The 21,747-nt window shown below is 32.8% G+C and overlaps 3 protein-coding genes across 7 annotated transcripts in view; 1 reads left to right on the top strand and 2 right to left on the bottom strand.

Moving 5' to 3' along the window:
- Window positions 1-940: 940 nt before the first annotated feature.
- On the bottom strand, window positions 941-18,284 carry LOC123013773 (calcitonin gene-related peptide type 1 receptor-like). Its single transcript, XM_044412543.1, has 9 exons — window positions 18,103-18,284; window positions 10,312-10,376; window positions 8,719-8,930; window positions 8,577-8,668; window positions 8,404-8,530; window positions 8,014-8,234; window positions 5,238-5,314; window positions 4,708-4,922; window positions 941-1,595 (listed from the first exon to the last, which is right to left on the bottom strand). Exons 2-9 carry the CDS (start codon window positions 10,358-10,360, stop codon window positions 1,371-1,373), a joined length of 1,218 nt encoding a protein of 405 aa, XP_044268478.1. The 5' UTR covers window positions 10,361-10,376; window positions 18,103-18,284; the 3' UTR covers window positions 941-1,370.
- Window positions 11,582-16,242, top strand: LOC123013772 (glutamate receptor ionotropic, kainate 2-like). The gene is made up of 13 exons (XM_044412542.1): window positions 11,582-11,916; window positions 11,962-12,108; window positions 12,156-12,513; window positions 12,561-12,702; window positions 12,750-12,917; window positions 13,865-14,023; window positions 14,078-14,307; window positions 14,352-14,571; window positions 14,700-14,923; window positions 14,969-15,106; window positions 15,152-15,701; window positions 15,751-15,900; window positions 15,948-16,242. Exons 1-13 carry the CDS (start codon window positions 11,820-11,822, stop codon window positions 16,170-16,172), a joined length of 2,808 nt encoding a protein of 935 aa, XP_044268477.1. The 5' UTR covers window positions 11,582-11,819; the 3' UTR covers window positions 16,173-16,242.
- Window positions 18,285-20,574: 2,290 nt separating the features above from the next.
- Window positions 20,575-21,747, bottom strand: part of LOC123012974 (sodium/potassium/calcium exchanger 4-like) — a 6,579-nt gene continuing 5,406 nt past the window's right edge. For all 5 annotated transcript variants that reach the window (XM_044411231.1, XM_044411232.1, XM_044411234.1 and 2 more), the window contains exons 6-8: window positions 21,204-21,407; window positions 21,041-21,142; window positions 20,575-20,979 (exon numbers count right to left, since the gene is read on the bottom strand). In XM_044411231.1, coding sequence (XP_044267166.1) covers window positions 20,654-20,979; window positions 21,041-21,142; window positions 21,204-21,407 — 632 coding nt within the window. In that variant the 3' untranslated portion in view covers window positions 20,575-20,653. The remainder of the gene's footprint in view (window positions 20,980-21,040; window positions 21,143-21,203; window positions 21,408-21,747) is intronic.

Below are 21,747 nucleotides of genomic sequence, written 5' to 3'. Positions count from 1 at the left end.
TTGCCATTAAAAAAATTGCACAACTACAAAACAAAAATAAAATTTCGAAAAATTTTATTCTTGATGAAGCGTCATTCTTTTTATGATACTTTATCATTCATTAATTAGTTATTTAAAAAAATTAATAGTTAAAGCAAAAACCGTTTGCTTGCATACTTTATTTGTTCACCTGGTATGTATGAACTTTCTTGTTGTGCAGTTTGACTTTTTACGTGTTTTTTGTGTTCATTTTTGAATCAATCTTGATTTTATTCTATTCCTTTGTAACACTCAAATAGCTTTTGGGTAACAACTTTGTAAATTGTCTTTTTATTGCTAACTCAAAAACGATTGATTATTATAGCAGCAAATAAAAACGGATTTGCAATTTTCGTGAAATTTCACACTAGGAGTAAGCGATTCAAGATGGTTCAGGTCTCCCAGATTAGTATTGATTAAAAAATTAAGTTTATTTCCGGGATTTGCAACGAAAAAATAATAAAACCTAATCGTATTTTATTTTTAGTTTTTTTGACTTTCAGAACGTTCAAAATTTGTTTATTTTTACACAAAATAAAAATTAATGACTTATTTCCGTTCTTGATGACATTATTTTCATGCAATTTTCAAATTATAGGTTGGGCTGTAAAAATAGAAGACTCGTCTTTATTGTGATTGACTTGATTGTATTTGCCGTCGGAAAACAAACTCGTAGTAATTGTTGGCAACTGATAAAATCATCGGATTTTTCCGATAAATTGACATCTTTTGATACTGAAGTACGTAAAATCGTCTGAACAGAAAGAATTTAATAATCGTCTTGGAGAAATCGGATCACAAAAGAAGTAAATGCGATTATCAGAAAAGGAGATTTGTTCGTTTTGTTTGAAACCGTTGAAGCCAAATTGAAAATGAATTTTTWATTACAGAATTAAAACAAACTTATTGCTTGTCAATGCTTTATTCATACATTTAGATCGTACATGAATGGTGACATCAAACATGACTCAGGGTGTAAGCGTATCATATGCTCCCTTTCAAATATTATTACTACACAAATGTTTATTTTTAAGTGGCTAAATGTTACACACAGTTACTAAATTATGTACAAGTAATACTGAACAGTAGAAAACAGATAAGTAAAAAATCTGATATCCTTGGGGTGAACACACCGCCACATAACCCTAAAGTGCTAGACGTTAAAACGCTTTTTTCATTCAAATACATAAAAATTTCAGCAACGTCCGCATTTGTGGGCGTACGCAAACAAAGTTTTATGTCAATCGGCCCCAATAAACCAATACAACAATGCAACACATTGAAATATACGTAAAAAACCGCCCTCTCAATCTATGAGCATCGGAGAAATCGGTCTTTAATCTCTCCCATTTTTACAGTTTGACAGTTGTCGTCGATTTCCTTTTCAACGATAATAGCCCCACATTGTTGCAGTGGCTGCTACCATTAACCACATAAACCCCTGCACTATCCACGGCTCCGGTGTAATGGTAGTTGCTCCAGCGAGTAGTCCGGTAAACCTTACGATGCATAAAACCCCGAATGGCTTGATGGACATCTTGGTTGGCGAAGCAGAACAGACACGATACGCATAAACCCTGCAAAAGATATTTTTCTATTAAGTTGTAAATCAACTTGTTTGACTCCGAGCGAATTTAAGTGGCGAAGTTTGCAAGAAGCGTTATCGCAGAGATGTTTTTTAAGCTGGGACAATCCAATTTGAGTTTTTCGTTTATTTGGACGAGTTAGCTTTAGAGAGTTGTAATTAACGGGAGGTTTAGTTAAATGACGAAAATATAGCGCAAATCGAGAAATAAAAAATATTTTAAGCTTTGTGAATTGTTAATGTTTTGCGTTTGATTTAAGAAAGCACTTAAAAATGTAAACTCATCCACTTTCAATTAGTTTTTGAGAGATTGAGAAAAAAGGCTGTCCAATGGTAAACACTTGAGAAGAAAAAAGTATCTCACATGCCTAATTAATTTATTAAAACTTTCTTTTTAAATAATAGCAAATAAGATGGTCATACCAGACGTGTTTGAATTGCTATTTGTTATCTATTTTGTCAAAATTAGATACATATTTTAAAATTATATTAACTAAAATTTTGTAATCTCACTTCTTCACCTGTAAAATTGTTGAATCAACCTGATTAAGATTCATTCATGCCAAGTTTTTTTTTACAATTACTTAGTCACCCGCGGTACAAGAACAATAAAGTTTCATATTTTTTATAAAACACTGAACATTTCGATAAAAATCTGTTTGAGCGTACAAAAAGATAAATAATAATTTTTTTAATTTAAAATTTAAATAATCATTAATCTTCAATTAGCTAGTTTTTCTATGTTACGTTAAAAGAAGAAGTGTAATACGAAAAATTGTGGCTTTTGCCACGTGCCTATGGATCAGCATAAAAGCTTCCATAAGGAAACGTAAACATCATGCGCTTCTCAATCATCAAAAACCTTGCAACCCTTGCACTAATTTATACCGTGCGATCGAAAAAAAATTAAATTAGGCGTCGATTAAATTCTATAGTTGGCAACACATTGGCTGGGAATCTGAGCTGGAAATCTTTCACACAAACTAAAAGTGAAAATGGCCATTCCTCGTTTTCGTCTTGTACAGCATTTTTGTAATAACTTGCAACAATAAAAATTTTCTGCTCTAAAGTAAACATTATTTCACTCAAAATGAATAAAACGCAAACTTGTCAAAGTTTCTGCTGCCATTTGATGTCAAAAATTAGGATTGCCATCTGAAGGACTTTAATCACCGCCTACTCTAATTAATTTTTTTTTGATCGCACGGTGTTATAAATTCAGAATAGAGAATAAGTCTGAAGCCTGTTAAGTTAACGTCTCTCGAGCCATTCATTATTTTGTAAATTAATTGTAAAAGTGAAGTTATATGAATAAAAATATGTGTAATAAAAATTTTAAGAGAAATATATTTTTTTTAAATCAAGTTGTTAACGTTCCCACGTTAACTACTTTTCTTTATGTTTTTCGCTAAGATGTTTTTTTATTATTGGTTTTGTAGATTCGAAATTAAGTAACAGTATAGAATGTTAACTTTTTATTTTTATTATTATTGAATATTTATTGTCATTTCCATAGAAACAAACCGTTCACAGGCAATTTATAGAATGTAAAAAAAAATAAAAATAAGGCATTAAGGCTATTAGTTTCAAATACACAATAGTTATAATTAAAAAATTAGTCTTACTTATAATTAACTTTGAGCTGCATTAATTTAGTTCAATAGATAATTAATACTTTTTACACTGAATTATTTTGTTCTTTAAAGTTGAAGAAAGGAATATTGTAACTTAATTTGACTTTAAAATTTGTCAAAGTGTGAAAATAAAAAAACTGCTATGGTGTAAAGAAATCACGATGCAAGTGAAAGACTAGACTATATTACTTAGTTTTCAAAAATCACAATTGCATTTTAAATTTCAACATTATAAAAAATATAAATTCTACGACTTTATTACTACTCTTTATTCATTACAATATTGCAAAAATACATAACTTGTTTTGTAGATGAAATGTTTAAGTAGTTATATCGTGACAAAAATGTTTACAGTTTATTAAAATAAAACTTGTATCTTTATTTTGAATTATTAAAAAAATGTTAAACGCTATTTTTAGAATGTACGTCCTGAAATTTTGAAAATCATAGATCAATGTCTGCTATGTTTTAATATAGCAAACATTAATATTTTTATAAAACAAAATTTGAAATTTTTAAAAAGTTTACCTAATTTTTTTTAAACAAATCTAAGCCACGCCTGTAATAAATAACCATCTTTTTGCTATTATTAAAAAAAAGTTTCGATGCATAAATTTGTGTGTGAGACATATTTTTTTGTTTGAAGTTTGTACTACTATCCTTGATATTTCTGATATTATATTTAAAAACAAGTGTTACAAACACTCATTGGGATACGAGTAGTTCACGCAGTGGCGAGTGTTACAATGCACGAGTATCACAATGAGAAGTTGTAACACGTGTYTTTTATACTATTTTKTCTATTGAGCGCTTTTTAAATTGAATTTATTTTTATTTGATAGGTAAAATTGAAGATATTTGACGTATGCGGTACCCAAATCGCTTGAAAATAGCTTAAACTGCATTAGTTTTGATGTAATACGTCGTTCTACAACAATGTCTCACTTAAAAAACGACAGTATGCAGTCAGTGATGGCTAAAGTATTGCCAAAGACAGTGTTACAAAGTGGTACTGAAAACAGTTGCACAAAATGTGATACCAAATATAAAACTTTCTTTAAAATAATATAAAAAACACCAACACACGAGTCACTTGTTTTATTAGATGATCCCCAACATATCTCATTTTACAAACCTAAGATATCCAAATTTCAAAGTGACATATAAAAAAATTTACTTTTGACTCTCTTATTATAAAAAAAAATATCCTCGTTTGCTTTTAAATTTTTTCATTCAACTGCATTAAAATAAATACGAAGAAAAACAATTGTTTCCTAACGTTTGACTCTATATGTATAACACAAGCTTAAGAAGAGAATTTATCAAATTTTTGTGGCGTCATTTCTTGCTATCAAGTAAAAAAAAATCTGTTCTAAATTGTATGTACTAGAGGCGGCATAATTTAAGTAATTCATAAAATTGTATTTTGTGATCTTAATTGATGTGAAAATGAATCAAGAGGTTACTCACTTGTAATGTGACAACGACGACGGTGATGTATTGATACAGATGCTCGTAGGGGTCGTACATATCCGGTCTAAACGGTATCAAAATGTGCTGCAGCCCGAAAAGCGGGATGAGAATAAGTGCAGCACGGGCGGCTCGTCGTAATCCCATGGGAGCCGGATTGGCCGAATTCGGGTGCATTATAGTCAAAATAACTCGCAAAACGTTGATCAGAAATACTGAAAAAATGGCCATTACTTTGAAAGATTCACCTAAAAATCACTTTTGCGAATTGGGATCACGGCTAAAAATTATGGTCCGCATGACATGATGTAGCAGTTTTAAACCTTTTTTACCCAATACATCACAACCAAACTCGATTTTTTTTTTTTCGAGGCGAAATTGGTGGATGCGCCGGGTGATAGTTCCAACATCAAAGGAATTGAGTTACTGTTTAAGACAATCATCGAAGCAAAATCGTGAATTTAGACAAAGTTTAATTGGGGGATTTCGGAATTAATGGGTTTGGTTGAATCAAAGCAGTTTTTACTTACTGAGAGACACGAGAAGGGAGATACAGACAGGGGCGGTGAGAATCCACGAGCTGTAGTAACTATCAACCATCCAGCACCTGAAAAATATATTTAAATGCAAGTTGATTCGATCCATAACTAGGATATGATTGATTGTTGTTTCCTTTCAGATAACGCGGGTTCGATGTCAATAAATCACGAAATTGCAATCATAAACTTACATTTTTGGCTTTTATTGATTAGTTATTTATGTTTACTGTCATTAATAATTTGCATGTCCTGAAACAGTTTCGGTAAATCTTGTGCAGGAGAAATGGTCGTTATGCAAATCGTTAATGGCTTCCTCTGCATTTAACGGCTTTATTTGTGATTTCTTTCTGCTAAATCTAAACATTATTGTCATAGGGGGAAAAATATGAATCGCCAGGATAAAACTTATAATGTAATCGCCTGTAGGAGTTGGTGAATGATATCATTATTAATTTCTGCGCTATGATAAATTACTGTTATTACAATTATTAGAGCGAGACGTTGCAATTAATTGTCTCTTGAATCCACATTAATAAATCATTGCTGTATACACGACTGGTAAATTATAAAGAAATGTATCACAATGCGGTCAGAAATAGACTTTCCACTTGGGTTTAAAACAAGCTGAAACTTCCTTTTGGTCACATCTGTCGTAAACAATGTGTTATCGGGTTTCTAATCGACAATTTCCTAATTTCGAACGTGCATGGAATTTTGTACAAAGTTCTATAAAGTCGTCGAACATAATAAAAAATAAATATTTGATTGTCAATAATAATTAATGAGCGACCCCTCGTTTCGGAAAGAGATTGATCGGCCAAGTTTTTCACAACCAGAAAAAACTTGAAATACAAATCCATGCCTATTATGGCTTGAAGGGAGATTAAGGCAAAAAATTATCTCGTCAAATAATCCCCCTTTTTTGAAATTTTCTTTTATCTGCGATTCGATTGTCAGAAAATAATGTTCGGCGTCATTTGGAAACAGTATCAAAAGGAAAAAGTTTCAATTAATTGGTTTCAGCGAAAAGCAAATCATTTGTGGATAACATACAGTTGAAAGTTTTCTTTTAAAAAATCAAAACCAACTCAATGTTAATTAATTATCCGAAATATGTTGAGTTTTGAGTTAATTTTTTGTAATTATATCCAAACTTAATTTGAACACATTTCCAAGTTTCTGAAAACTTTTACTAATTTTAAACTAGAGGTACTAATTAATTTTCTGCTCTCCTGTATTTTGGGTTCAATAAGTTTCTCATTAGTCGTTTATTTTTTAAACAGTGGAGGTAATCATATTAAAAATTCCCGGTCCTCTGCAGTGAACTGGGCCAGGAAGACACCCAGAAGGTCATCTTATGATTTTTCTCTTTATATCCACACAACGGTATGTGTTACGAAAAAAAATGGTTTTGTACAAAATTAAAGCTTATAAAATTTCCTATAAGGCGGTGTTTTTGATTTTTATTATCTTTTTGCACTCTATTTGTTATAATTGGAATAAAAAAAATAAGGAATTAACGTAAAGATAGTTGTAAAATTTGTAAGCATTGTGATTGGGCAGTTTATGGTCGGCCATCATTTTAATATAAAAAACCAATCGCTTTAGATTTTTGGTTTCATTCAAAAATTAATGCAATGAAGTGATTGGTCCATTTAAGGTCGGCCATCATTATATGTGAGTAGGTAACCATGGAGAAACCAATCACTTTACACTTTAGTTTCATTCAAAAATGTTTCGAAATTGGTAATTTAGATTTGCATTCATTCATTAAAAGAATTACCTAAAATTTTTAATGAAATTATTATGCGCTCTTGTGACTATTATTATGATTGTGAGTAGGTATCGCTTATCAGTTATCAGTGAGTGGTATTGCTAAATTGTGACAACGAATGTGCACCTTACATTTCGGTGTACCTGCTGTACCTAGGGCTTGAAATAAATAAAACCCTAATTAACCTTAAAATAGAAATAGCAATGTTAGTGTTTTACCCATCTTTCGTGCTTGCAAATACAAGATAAATTGTCGACGAGGATGTGGAAGTGAAATTTTTCTTCGATTGCGAATATTTTCATGCAAAAATTGAAACATAACCTCACTTTCTTAAAAGGTAGGTACGAATGAACTGTTTTCTACAAGCTGCAGGGGCTTACAGGACATTTGCATTCTATAACCAACCTGTACTAAACGTGACATTAAGGTACCCTAATCCAAAATGAGACAAAAAAAGTTTTTTTTTAAGTATTGCAATATTTCTTAATCGTTATCTCTAAAACTATTTAAGATACAAAAAAACCAAACAGACTGTCTTGTAGGAAATTTTTTCAGCTTTAATGTAGTACATAATTATTTTTTTCGTAACATGCATCGTTTTCGAGATGTAAGCGAGAAACCATAAAACGGCACCTTCTTGTTGCCCCCTTGGCCCTTGCGTCCCGCTCACCTCTAAAATACAATTGTCTTGGAATTTTGTCAATTTAGAGGTTAGTTTGACAAATTCCTTTATAATAATTTCTGATTTTGGCAAAATTTATGATTTCTGTTGAAAAAAAATTTAAAGACAACACAAATTTTATAGTTTAAAACTCTTGTTGTCTTAATAGCTGTTATTGTCTTATTTATAATCAAAAATCAGTAAATAATTCGCATAAGATACTGAATGTTAACTTTAATTTCACCCAGATACGGCGCTTTTTTTCATAAAAAAATCAGTGATTAGAAACTCGTTAAAATTGATTTGGTTAGCTTGAAATTAATTTTGCTTACATGTAGTTATCCTGTAGGATGAATATCCTCACAACGCTGTAAATGACGACGATGATGGAAGGCGCGCCCCACCCCAGCGCGAAAAACCACTTCATTGTTTCCTCATCTCTCACAAAGACAACAACTAGAGCAAGATGCAGATGCAGACCCTCGCAGAACATCCACATGTAATTCGCCAACATTAAGTAATGTACAACGACATGGAGAGCCTGACACCAGAGCTGAAAATCAAGATGAAAGAGAATATAAAGAGCGTTTTCAGGAGCAGCAAATTCCTCCGTGAACAGAGTTGCATGTGCCCGGAATGCCAACTATTTGTCAAGTCATGAATATTAATTTTGCAAATCCCGAGCTTAAACCAAGTTTACTTGCGACTTAATCCTAAGTTACCTCATTGCGTATGGTGACGAAAGGATTAGGGACGACTTCTTTGTACCATATGATCCACATGAGGTTGTTGAGTGCGAACGAGATAAATAGCTGGATGTGGATGCGGATCCGTGTGCATTTCAGTGTCCTGAAAGTCCGGTTAGCGCTCCGGGTGAAAGAGTTTGTTAACTCACCGGAAAGTGAGAAAAATGGCGAGCGAGATGACGAGCGCCGCTAATGAAATCGAATAGCCGATGACGAATAGGTGATTTATGTGAGTTCGGAACTGGAAGACAGTGGCGGTTATGAATGGAAAAAGTTGAGATGGGGGCTTACGGCTAAGTCCTCGTGGTCTACGCAGGTGGTGTAGTTGGTCCAGATTTTGCCGGAGATGGGGTGTTTGAACCAAGAGCCGTTCTCGAGACAGTCTTTATATGCCAAACGGCGGGAATCGTAGCCCATTTTTTTCGGACAGGATTGGTTCACAGTGGTGCCCCCTAGAGTCTCCGGCCAACATAACTCCTCGTCGAAGATTTCCGGACAATAACCTAAATTAATTTTGTTTTTTCAGCTGTGCAGAGCTCTTTATTATTTCATGTTCCAAAAATAAAACAACAAAATTACAAATAAAAATCTCATTATTTAAAAATTTATTTAGAAATTTGATGATCTTGTTTTCAGTTTACTATCTCTTCTAATTTTTTATAAAGTATTATGTAGTATTAAATTGTGGAAGTTGTTATAAACTTATTTTTTTCTCGACGAATTTACAATTTTGCAAGAGCAAAAGACAAAAAGCTTAATACTAACTTACGTCTTGAATTATATTACAAAAAAATATTTTTTGTAACATATCAATATTTAATTGGATCACATCTATACTGATTTGAATCTTTTTATTCTATTTTAGAAACTAAATTAATGTTAAATCCAAATATATTACAACCACTGAATTATTTATTGCTTTTATTGTGTAACCGGTCAATTATGTTACGTGTGTCTGAATTAATTAATTCTGAAATAATTAAAAGAAAATGCGTAAGAATTTAACAGAATTTAAAAAAAATAAAAATTTTATTAATTTATTAATTATTTTTTAAAATATTTTTTAATAATAAACAAGGTATTTAAAAAATATCTGGAATTGTGTGTTTAAAGAATTTTACATAAGTAAGGGTGCAGAATTTTTTAGAACTTTATGGTAAATATCAAAAAAGTTAGAATTTACTTTTAATAAAGGCAAAATAATTTTCGTTAAAAAATTTACACTAAAGAATCAGAGAAAAACTTACATTTGTCTCTTCTCTATTTCAATTACATTCTATTTTCTATTTTGTCGCTCAATAACAATAAATTAACAAGTTTTATAGATATGAAAAAAAAATACGCTTACTCAAAAAATATACAGAATTCTTGAACACACAACTTATTTGAGATTCTTTAAAATTATATAAAAAATCATTCAAAATGGATAAAACAGTTTGCTGCAATTTTTTATCTGCTTTTAAACTAAGAATGTGTTTTTTGAACCAACGACTTTTCATTGGCTTAGAAATTTTGCCCTAAATTAAAAAAAAAGATTACTTTACTGCAAGACTTCAATAATAATTAGCTAAGAAGCAGTAATTACAGCACTTTATTATTCCAAGTGTAAATAATTATTTTCCAAACGGCGTGTTGCGAGACGCTTAAACTAACATGGCTCGTATCCTGCGTCGATCTGAATAGATGAATTTGTAGGATAATTTCCGCTTCCTTGATTTTTTTAATTACCGTTTGTTTCCACAATTTGCACCCTTTCATTTTTGCGCCGCAAAGTAATCAATGTCCTTTTTTCAAAAATCGTCGATATATTAAATATTATCTCGAAAGAATATTTCGGTTTCAGATGTCAGCTTTTATAAACACCATTAGCTAAAGTAAACATACCAGGTCTGGTGTATTTTCCACCACAATTAGTCCCATTTGTAACGTCCATTGTTGACCGAAAATTCCTGCAACAAAAGGCCAAGATTTATTATCCCGAAGACGTATCCAGGGTAAACTCCTACATGAATCTCGGAAGTTATATTTAATATGCGATTGTGTCTATCGTCAATGAGAAATTTTCGCTTAGAAATGATCTGAATTTGTGCTTCCAGCGATTCGTATTTAATAAAAAACGTGCGGAGCGTCCGATGATAAAAGGATCAGCACGACAGGAGCACTTAAATATGAAATATTGTTTATTTTACCTCCAATTTGTTTAAAGTTTACGAGATTAAATTCGGGATTAAAAATAAGTACAGTGCGACGGCTTGTCTTCCCGAATCAACCGACAGAGTAAATATTTTGTTATACAAAAACTGTTTTCCTTACCAGCGAGTGGATAAATAAATCAAAAGTAAAAATAAACTACGCCTAATTTATTAATTTCACTCAATGAATAATTTTTAACAAGAAAATCGCTAATCTACACCATTTTACTCTTTAAAATAATACATCTCAAACAATTTTCAATTATCTAGAGCAGAGTAATGAAATGCGCTTAATCCTTATGCAATTATCCAAGGATGCAGATACACTGCAAATTAAGCTTTTTCCGTGCGCCATCAAATTATTTCTGGGTGAAACTAAATCCCGGATTTGTTTATGAATAGGGATAATAAAGCAACGACGGGACATGACGAACACCAGGAAGCCAAAAACTAACAAAATTAATTAAAACTTGAATTATTTCATTTTGTCACGTGATCGATTAAAATTCATGAAAGTCCTGAAAAATTACAAGTGACGTTGAATTGACGTGATGGAAAGCAATTTGCATCAATAGTGATTTTTCAGCCTTAATAGAACGGGTTATTAAGACCGGATGTTTATTTTGAAGGAGTGTTGGCACCTACAAGATATCGAATTAAGCAATTACCGAATTGCGCAAATAGAGGAATAGAAAACAATCAGCTTTTCTTGTGTTTATGTCTATTTTTTCTAACTAGTAGTAACTAATCAATGTTTTTTTATGTATGTACCAAAAATGAAATTGTGGCAGGTTTGGAGGCTAAGCCTTTGTATCGAGTTTCGCAGGTAATAATTTTGTAATATCAGACTCCCTGTCCTAAATTGATTAACTTGGAACTAGGCGAAATTTTTTCTTTTGGAATAAATCAATATGATTGTCATAAATATGCCCCGCAAGTGATGTATGGTGCTTTTTGTGACGTCAGACGATTTTGATATAGGTATTTTAACCGACTCTTGAATCTTCACTGCCACTCCGTGCAAAATATCGATTCCATTTTTTTAATCATACTAATTGCTACGGAAATGAGCATTCCGTTGACCGACGTCGTGCCAACCACAAAATTAAACTGGCACCATTTCAATTTTATTTTAGAATTAAGAACATAAACGCGTCCCGATAATTATGACACTTTAGTCGGTTTAAAGTCGGCCTAAACATGAAAATTGCCTACCAAAATGTGATCTGGTGGTTTTTTTTTGCCGTTTACAACTACATGTCTCTGGCACAAGACGAGCCATTAAATGTGGACGTGGGTGAGTAAATATTTCGGCGAGAAAAATCGTTTCATGTTGTCCTAGTCGGTTTCTTCGACGAGAAAAATGGACTCTCAGAAATCGCCTTCCAGACTGCGATTTCTAATCTCAACACTATGAAGGACGAAATTCGTTTCAACCCCATGTCTTTCGTCGTCAACACGACTGACAGTTTCGAAAACAGCAAATCTTGTAAGAATTTTGAGAAAGTTTTCAATTTTTGAAGCGAATATTTCCAGTGTGTGACATCGTCGAAACGAGCAATGTAGGCGGCGTTTTCTGTCCCACATCGGCAAAAATAGCTCCAATTGTCGAATCGGTCGGAGATAATTTAAATATTCCCGCCATTCAGGTCGGTTGGAGGCCTTCTGCGACTTACACAGATATACTGGTCAACGTTTACCCTGTCCCCACGTTGCTTTTCCAAGGACTTAGGGCCATAGTCAGGAATCTGCAATGGAGGAGCATCGTTGTGTTTTACGAAACGGCAGAAAATTTAATTCGGCTTCAGGATATTTTGAAAACGCAGGACTATAATTCGGGCAATAAATACAACTCTTTGATGCTCAAAGAGCTAGGACCAGGACCCGACTATAGGCAAGAAAAATTCTGATAAGATTCCAACTTCTTAGGCGCATTTTTAGATCTGCATTGAAGCAAATCCAAAATAAGAGCGAATACAGAATCATACTCGACTGTAAAACTGAAAATATCGTTCCAATTTTGCGCCAAGCTAAAGAATTGAAGTTGTTAGAGCCACACTTTAGTTACTTTCTAACTTCTTTGGTAATTTGCTCGCAGAGTTGTTTTGTTTGATTTAAAATTCGATTTAGGACGCACATACGGTGGATTTGAAAGTCTTAAACTCCTCTGTAAACGTAACAACAGTTCGGATTTTTGAACCCGAAAGCGACAATTTTAAAACCGCAATCAGCAATTGGAATAATTATATGAAAAAAATGAATATTCCGGGCGTTGGTCTGGATCCGTATTCCGTCAAGGTACGCAAGGGCGTAATTAGGAATTTTGTCTAAGGGGCTCTGACCTTAAAATTAAATTTTTCCCCTACCTTAAACGAAATGTTTTTGTGTTTTTCGGGGCCTTGAATGCAGACATAAAAACCGTTTAAATTTTTATTGGTTTAAATCTGACTTCAAATAATAAAAATCGTATTTTTTGCCTCTTTTTGAGTGTTCTTATTGGCATTTTCTTGTTTACAGAAATGATCAAAAATAGGTGGTCCCTTTTGATATTTTCATGTAGAATCCAAATTTTCTATCGGTCTTGTTTTTCTTATAATTATTTTTATTCAAGTAACATATTAAAAAAAGTTGATCTGTGTGGAGTTATACGTCTTCTATTCTGAGGAAAATCGTACCTCGAAATTTACGATTTTGTGTAGGTATCAGCAGATTTCTGATTTAAATTTAAGGATTTTGAACTGAAAATTAATTTTTATATCTAAATAAAAAACGGGTTTTGTAATCTATGAATTATGAGAAGAAGTTATACAATAGGAGAATTAGTATAAAGTTCTCGTTCGTAGACTGGTAATTGAATACAGATACTTTATTTCCGAAAAAGCAAGACCGATTGAAACAAACGGTTTTCAAATTTGGATTTTGCATCAAAAAATCAATGGAAACCACCTACCTTTTACTTTTTTTCTGAACAAAAAAGTGACTATAAAAATGCTCAAAGCTAGTTACAATAACGAATTTTTTCAAAATAATTCCTCCAATAAAAATTAAACATAAAGTACACTTACTTTCGTGTAAAGGAGGATTTTAGTGTCACTCAGTGTTATACACAAAACAGGGCATAGAATTAGAGAGTTTTAAATTTTATGCTACAATAAGTAACATTCAATCCCCTAGTCCCCTCTCGTAAATTCGTTTGCAAAGGTTTAAATGGGTACCTATATTTGTAATTTTTTATTTATTTATAGACAGAAACAGCCTTGATGCACGACTCGGTCCACATGTTTTTGAAATGTATCACAGATCTGCACGCCACAGGAAAATCAGTCGAACCGACGAAATTGAGCTGTGAAAATGTAGATGATAAATGGGTGCCTGGTTTCGACATTGCTTCATTTATGAAAGCGGTACTTATTTGAAAACACTTAACAAACTTATGTTTTGAGTTTATTCTTGTTCAGTACACTCACGAAACCGAAGGTTTATACAGCATAACAACTCCTATGAAGTTCGATCATTTAGGCCGAAGGACCAATTTTTCCATTTTCGTGGTCGAAGGCAATCGAGATGATGTTGTGGCTAAATGGAACCCTTCGGATCCCGACGTTTTGCAATTTTTTAAAAGCGAGGAAGACCGAAATAAAGAATTGGAACGGAAATGGAGCGAGGGAATTGTCACGGTTGCTTCTATGTACGTCGCAAAAATTCTGAACCATTTTTCAAATTTGTTTATAGATTAGGGCCTCCCTACCTCATGAAGAAAAAACCAAAGTCAGAAACTGATCTCCTCGAAGGCAATAATCGCTACGAGGGATTTTCAATGGATTTAATAGCGTTGTTGGCCAAGGATCTAAATATCAAATTTAAATTTGAAGTTCTCGAGAGTGGGCAACGGGGGGCCTACGACAAAGCCACCAAATCTTGGAACGGCCTAGTCCGCGAGATTTTAGACAGAGTAATAATTTCGGATTATGCATCTGAGACACTAAAAAAATCGTGCAAAAAATCATTAGTTGTGTTCAAAAAAACTATGTTTTGGATCCCAGTTTTCAAAATTTATTGTTGATTTATTTTGGGTTTTAGAGGGCCGAATTGGCTATTTGCGACCTGACCATTACCCCCGAACGGAGAGAAGTCGTCGACTTTAGCACCCCTTTTATGCGTTTGGGGATCAGTATTTTGTACAAAAAGGCGGAAGCGAAAGAGGCGAACATGTACGCGTTTTTGGACCCCTTTTCAGTAAAATTGTGGTTATATTCAGCCACCCTGTATCTTGGCATAACAGTCGTCTTATTTTTTATTTCGAGGTTTGTAATTTTTGTATGATTTTTTTTGTGTTAACTGTTTTGTAGGATTTCGCCCCAAGATTGGGAAAATCCGCACCCTTGTGAGCAGGAACCCGAAGAGCTTGAGAATATCTGGGATATGAAAAACTGTCTTTGGCTCACTCTTGGGTCGATAATGAACCAAGGCTGTGATATTCTTCCAAAGTAATTTCTAAGTTTTCACAAACTGAGATTAATTATTTTTTGAAGGGGGTTGGCTCCAAGAATGGCGGCTTCAATGTGGTGGTTTTTCAGTATAATCGTCACCAATTCGTATATGGCGAATTTGGCTGCGTTTTTGACGAATGAGAGAAGTCAAGCATCGATAAACAGTGCTGAGGATTTAGCTAAACAAACGAAAATAAAATATGGAACTTTGGAAGGGGGTTCGACACAAAATTTTTTCAGGGATTCAAACTATTCGCTTTATCAACGAATGTGGACTAGCATGGAACAAAGTAAACCTTCTGTTTTTGAAAAAAGTAATGACGACGGTGTTGCTCGAGTTCAAAACACCAAAAACCGGCTTTATGCCTTCTTAATGGAATCCTCAACACTTGAGTATCAAATCATGACCAAGTGTGACTTAAAGCAAGTCGGGAATTGGTTAGACAGCAAGGGATATGGGATTGCGATGCCTTTAGATTATCCACATCGAAGTCGCATTAATGAAGCTTTACTCAGGATGCAAGAAAAAGGTGAAATAAATCGATTAAAAGATAAGTGGTGGAAAGAAAAAAGAAGTGAACCCCCATGTCCGGTATATATTTTCAGATGAAATAATAAAAAAAWTCGAACTATCATTTCAGAAAGAAGCCGAGGACCAAGACGCCAATAAATTAGCTTTACAAAACGTGGGTGGTGTATTCATTGTGTTAGGTGTGGGCTTGGCTCTGGCATATATTGTGGGAATTTTAGAATTTTTATGGAACGTCCGGAGCGTTTCAGTCGATGAACACGTAATTATTGACATTTTTATTTTGTCAAAATTATTACGTTTTTACAGATTTCGTACATGCAAGCACTGAAAGTAGAGTTAATGTTCGCACTTGATGTCCGGAAGACGAAAAAGCGAGCCAAACCCGCAGTCTCCGAATCATCATCTTCTTCACGATCGCCAAGTATGGCTCGGAGTTTTCTACAAAGTGCTGGATCTTTTCTTAGACTGGATAAGATAAACCAGCTTGAAACGCCTGGATCTAGTAGACACACCTCCAGGCCTTTGGAATAATTTGTTTTGACAAAAAATAAATAAAGATGTTTAATGTGTAATTCTCTGTAATTCAAAATAAAGAACTGAAAAGAAAAACCTAGTCATTTTTTTTCTGAAAAATAATTGCAAAATTGTGCCGCTTATCTCACCCTTTCACGTTTCTTTATTAAGGAATATGTGTCGGAAAAAAATGTACAGGAATAATACATCCATTTGTCACCCTAATTCCGCAAAAAGCCGAGATTTGCCTCGTTTTGCTCTTTTAGTCGACATTTAAATTCCTAATAAAATGTTACAATTGTTGTTCGGAACGCATTGTCTCAAAAATTGGAAATATCTTGCCGATATACAATTCCGGTCAAGTTTTCCCTTTAGTGGCTTATCGCTGTTTACCAGCAAGGCCTGATTTGAATTTCAAATACAATCCTTTCAGTCTATTTTAATAACAATTTACGGCGCAAGAAATTAATCAAAAAATAATAAATTCGGAATAAAAATAGACGAAATTGTTTATTTTAGCGCCTTATTAAAATACAACTTTATGGCTCAGCTTGTTTTTGTAAAAAATCATTTTGCATTCATGATCGAATTAAAATCCAATATTTGGAATTGTTGACGCGGCTTGATGCAAATTGTTACACCAATGCGTGTCTGGCATACATCAGCATAGCTGACACGGTTTGGATTATTCGAGGGAGAATCTCCCTTTATATTCTAACATTTTTATAATTTATTTTACCGCAGTCTATTGCTATTTGGCGATGTTTGTGATGGAAATGCACGAAATTTATTTGAATTATTATATAGACACGGTTGTTTACAAAATGATTGATGGTATCTATCTATATTAAAAAAAACTTTGCTTTGACTATAAAAAGGATAAAAACAAACTGACTTTTCCCACGTCCTAGTTAACCTATTTTTCAAATTAAATTAGTTCAAGTAGCGGCAATCAATCCTTAAAGTTTAAGTGAAAAAAACCTCTTTAATAACTTTTGTGTGTAAGCTTTGACGTCCATTTTCTACCCCAATAAAAATCGCCAGTTTAAGCTTTATTAAACCTGAATCTATTCCACGATACCTGCCCTTTTATCATTATCAACTGCAATATAATAATTTATCAATAAAAACGTGACGTACCTCGGCGGCCCTTGATAAACTTTTAGTGCCAGCAATTAAACCTTGTGTCAATTTTCCGACCGAAATTGCCATAAAAGTATTGCGTCAAAAATTTTATGAAGTGTTATGTGTCCAATTAGAATTTTAATTCAAGAATTTATTGACGTCTCAGATGCAGTTCAAATATTGTCAACAGATTTTTCGCATTAGTGGCGGAAAGATGTATTCAAAGCGTGAAATGTAGCTCTTGCGAGAATAATAAATTTTGAAACTTTTGTGTCGCAAAATAGGAAAAACTTGATCCTTTCTTGAAGTATATTAAAAAACGACTCGAGGACTTTGCAATCGTTTTCAAAGACGTGACAAATACTTAATTGGAAGTTTAAGTTATTGCCATTCAAAATTCGATCTAAGACGATAAAAAGCGGAATTTATTTAATGAAATCAAGAGTCATAAACCCTACATTTCAGTCAAGATGTTTTATTATGAAATTCTTATTTAAATTTAGCACAAACTTAATCCAAACTCGAATAATAAATGGCGAACATTAATTTTAAGTAAATTTCTCTCAATGCAATCGCAAAATTTAAAAATTTGTGACGCAAATAAAAACAGCTGCGAATTAAAGCCCGACTATAAAACGGATTAAAAAGTAAACAATGCTTTTACGAGACACAAAAGCGTCTGTTTTTTAATTAGAACCAAGTCGCATCGTAAATTCGCACCTTGTCGATGGTTTATTTAACTTAAACAGTTTCCAGATTTACACAATCGCACAATTACTAATCACTGGATAAAACACAAAAATTTATTTCAGTCACTACTTACGTGTAAAAGTTGATTTATCCCATCAAAAGCCGTCAGAAGAGTCGGTTTCGCGTTCAGGTGCAATCACTGGAATTCATGCCGCCTCTTGATCAAAACAATTAACCGCAAATTTTACAATATTTACTCGCAAATATTTGCGTGCGATTACAATAGGATGATGTTGGGAGCGCGTTCCAACCTAAACTGTGATGTTTCCGAAAGCTCTGCGCGCGAATGCTCACTTTCAGTTTCAGCCCGAGCTTTTGCAATTATCGCAAGATTTTCGCCCGGAATAAATATAATAAACCGGCCGTTTTGTAAATAAAAGTGACAAGATAAGTGTGAATTTCGGTGAGCTTTGATCGCTTTATGGCAGGTTTTTGTGACGCAACTTGCGTTGTGGTAATCTTAGACCTAAGCTTTAGCTAATTAACTAGTCTAAGGGCGATGTCAGACCGTAATTAAATTGAACCGAATTATTTGCCAGCCTAGGAACAATAAAATCAATCAGGGATTCGATTTTATTTTTTTTTCAATCATCGCTGCAATTTGAATGCATTTTTTATTTCTAGGCCTGGTGGTGACAGGATTGCAGGGAATCTCAACGAGATTTTCAGGCTAATAATTTCAATTTCAGCGAAATTGCACTTGAGGTGTCAACTCTTGCAATTTTGCGCACTTTCTGATTTGGGAATTGTTTCAAATTATTACTGAAAGTGGGTTAATGTGATCACGATCTACGAGACTTTTCGATAAAACTGAACGTAATATATATAACTAGCAAATTAGCTAATTGGAGGTGAATTACTCTTAACTCTTTTATAACGTGATTAGCAAGAATACTAAGAAGCGAATAGATAAAGCATGGGTTTTATTAGTTGATTATAAAGGCAACATGCGCTGGAATAGCTTTGTTTAATTAAGGCAATTTTACTTGTTTTAGTAGGGAGGTTATTTTCGAAAACAATTTGGGTAATTGTAATTGTAAAAAATTGTAAACTTCTTTTAAAATAAATAAAAAACAGTAGGCATGCTTTTTGAATTGATAAAAATTAAGAAACTATTGCAAAAATGCATTCTTATCAAGAGTTAAACTTCTCCATTAGTCTTTAAAAAATACTTTATTAAACAAAAAAAGAAGATATGAAAAAAAATGTAAATAAGACACTTTGCATTTACTGACAAAAAAAGCAAAATAAAGAAGTATAGAAAATCTAAATAAATTTCTTTGAAAAAAAATAAAAAAGTGGGAAAAGTCGCAAAAATTAAATGAAAAAATAAAAACAAAAACTTTAAAGCGTCCAGATGAAGAAAGATATACTAAAAGAAAACGAGAATTGACTTCGGCTAGAAAGAAAAAAGGCAAAAAAGGAAAGCCAAACAATTGCTTTTGAACAAAAAGTAAAAGTAAAGGAAGTTGAGAAAATAAAGGTAAAGAAACAAAAACATTGAAAAAAGAAAAGAAAAAACAAATGAATTTAATCTTAAAATTAGTTCGATATATAAAAACAATAAGAGTAGGTACATTTCATTTTTTTGTGTACTAACTGCAATGAGAGCCAATTTTTGTTAAAAATGTCTTGATTAGTAATTTATTATTAGTTTGAGTTTCAAACTTACTTAAGTAATAAAAAAATCGTAGTAATACTATGATATCACTTAATATGCTTTAACCGAACAGTACATAGGTCAGTATATGGTATTATTGGCTTGGATTTTGCATTTTTACTTGAAATGTTATAAATATATATAGTATGTACACCCTTAATCTATATTATTTAATGTTGTCATATTAATTTTACAGTCACAGTCCATTTTTATCAGTAATTTCATTGAAGGCATGATACTATGTCATACATTGAAATATTTACACAAAAAATTGTATATTTACAAAAAAAATTCTCAGTAACGTTGGGGGTGGCGAAGATGTGTATTCAGATTTCTGGATGTCATATTTAACACTCCGTCTAGTCATACTCATTAGTAATAAAATTTACATTTAAATATCAGTAGTCTTTAAAAAACAAAATATACAGAAATAAGTGTTAAGTTTCTGAAAGTAGGTTTTAAAAAATAATGGTCAATTTGATTGGGTGCATGTATGTCTTATGTCTTGCATGTACATAGATACATATCAGTGACTCACTAATGACCTCTCTACACAAACCGTCTTTTCCCAACCAATTAATTATTCCGAAATCTAAACTGTTTTAAAAATATCTGACCCCCCATTGAGCATTACAAATATCTCTGTTTAAAAATCATACACTGTCTCCGAGATAAAATAATTCTTTCGCATCAAATGTTTTGTTGCTTTCTCAAATCAGTGATAAAAACCTCGCTAGAGTTATTTACGATGTCTTCATTGATCACTAACGTTGTGCATCCACACGTGTTAAATTGGGGATTTACTGATTTTTACGTTTCACCCCTGAACGAATCCAATTTATTACACGTCTCGCACCTAATTATCTCAAATCAAACGCAACACGATCTTCGTATAAAAATTTATTACATGATTCAACAAGTTACTTAAATACTGATTTATTTACAATTTTTTTTCTAATTATTGCTACGAAGTCGGACAATCTTCCGATTTAAAAAATACCATTTCGGCTAGAATGGCCAATATGATACAAATAGTGTAAACTGAAATGAGAATAATGCCGACTCTCCTACACATCTGAAATTTGTTGAAATAAAAAGTAAGGTAGAGGATGATCGCGACTGGTATTAAAGCTGAAATTGTGTATTCTATAGAACCTGAAGTTATTTGGATGAAAGCATTTTCGTCTGTTCCCATAACGATTGTTTTCAGGAACCAAGGCATGCCTAATGAAAGCAAAATATTCATTGTGTTTGCGCCCAGCGAATTTGATACTCCCATTGACCCTTCACCTGTAATAAATTAAAAATCGATTGTAATTCTCAAGTTCGGTTTTTCTCCCAAAGTGTATACCTCTTCGAGACATGATCGTGATCGAAATCGCTTCGGGAAGACAACCTCCTGCTGCTAGGAAAGTTAAACCCAACACTGCATCAGATATGTTAAACATATTGCCTGTAATAAATAACAGATAGGATGTAATAAAATTATTTTTAGGCCAAAGAAATATAAATACCTATAATAGCAATCATCCAGGATACCACGTACGAGTTTGATCCGATCCAGAAAATGCAAAGGATAAATGTCACGGGGAAGAGTTTGGGGTAGCGTTGAGGGTCAGGAACGGTGCAGAAAAGAATGAACTTTATGGGCCACGAGTAGAAGAAGAAGACTCTTTTCCAGATCGAGCCTTTGGGCATTCGAAAGAGCGAGAAGTTTTCTGGGGGCAATAATAACACTTGAATTAAAAAATAAAAATTAAGATTTCAAATCTGAAAATTGCAATCTTATATCTGATGAAACCTTAATTCCAAATTTTGGGTTGGAAATTGGAATTCCATATTTTTTATAAGTTTAACACAAATTGTAAGTCCATTTGCGAAATTTAGAATCCTCAATTGTTGGCTCCAAAAAATGCATCATCATTTTAAGTATGTAAATATTGTAACTGAGCAATGTTTAATTGCTTGTTAAATTTATAATTCCTTAAAAATTAAAATTTTTAATATAAAAGATTAAAATTAAAACATTTACGACACTTCAATTTTAAAAATTAAATT

This window comes from Tribolium madens, unplaced genomic scaffold (genome assembly GCF_015345945.1).
Source record: "Tribolium madens isolate multiple individuals breed KSU strain unplaced genomic scaffold, Tmad_KSU_1.1 Scaffold_96;HRSCAF=242;Tcas5.2_LG5, whole genome shotgun sequence".
In the NCBI taxonomy this organism is placed as follows: domain Eukaryota; kingdom Metazoa; phylum Arthropoda; class Insecta; order Coleoptera; family Tenebrionidae; genus Tribolium; species Tribolium madens.
This window is presented reverse-complemented; position numbering and strand designations above follow the sequence as displayed.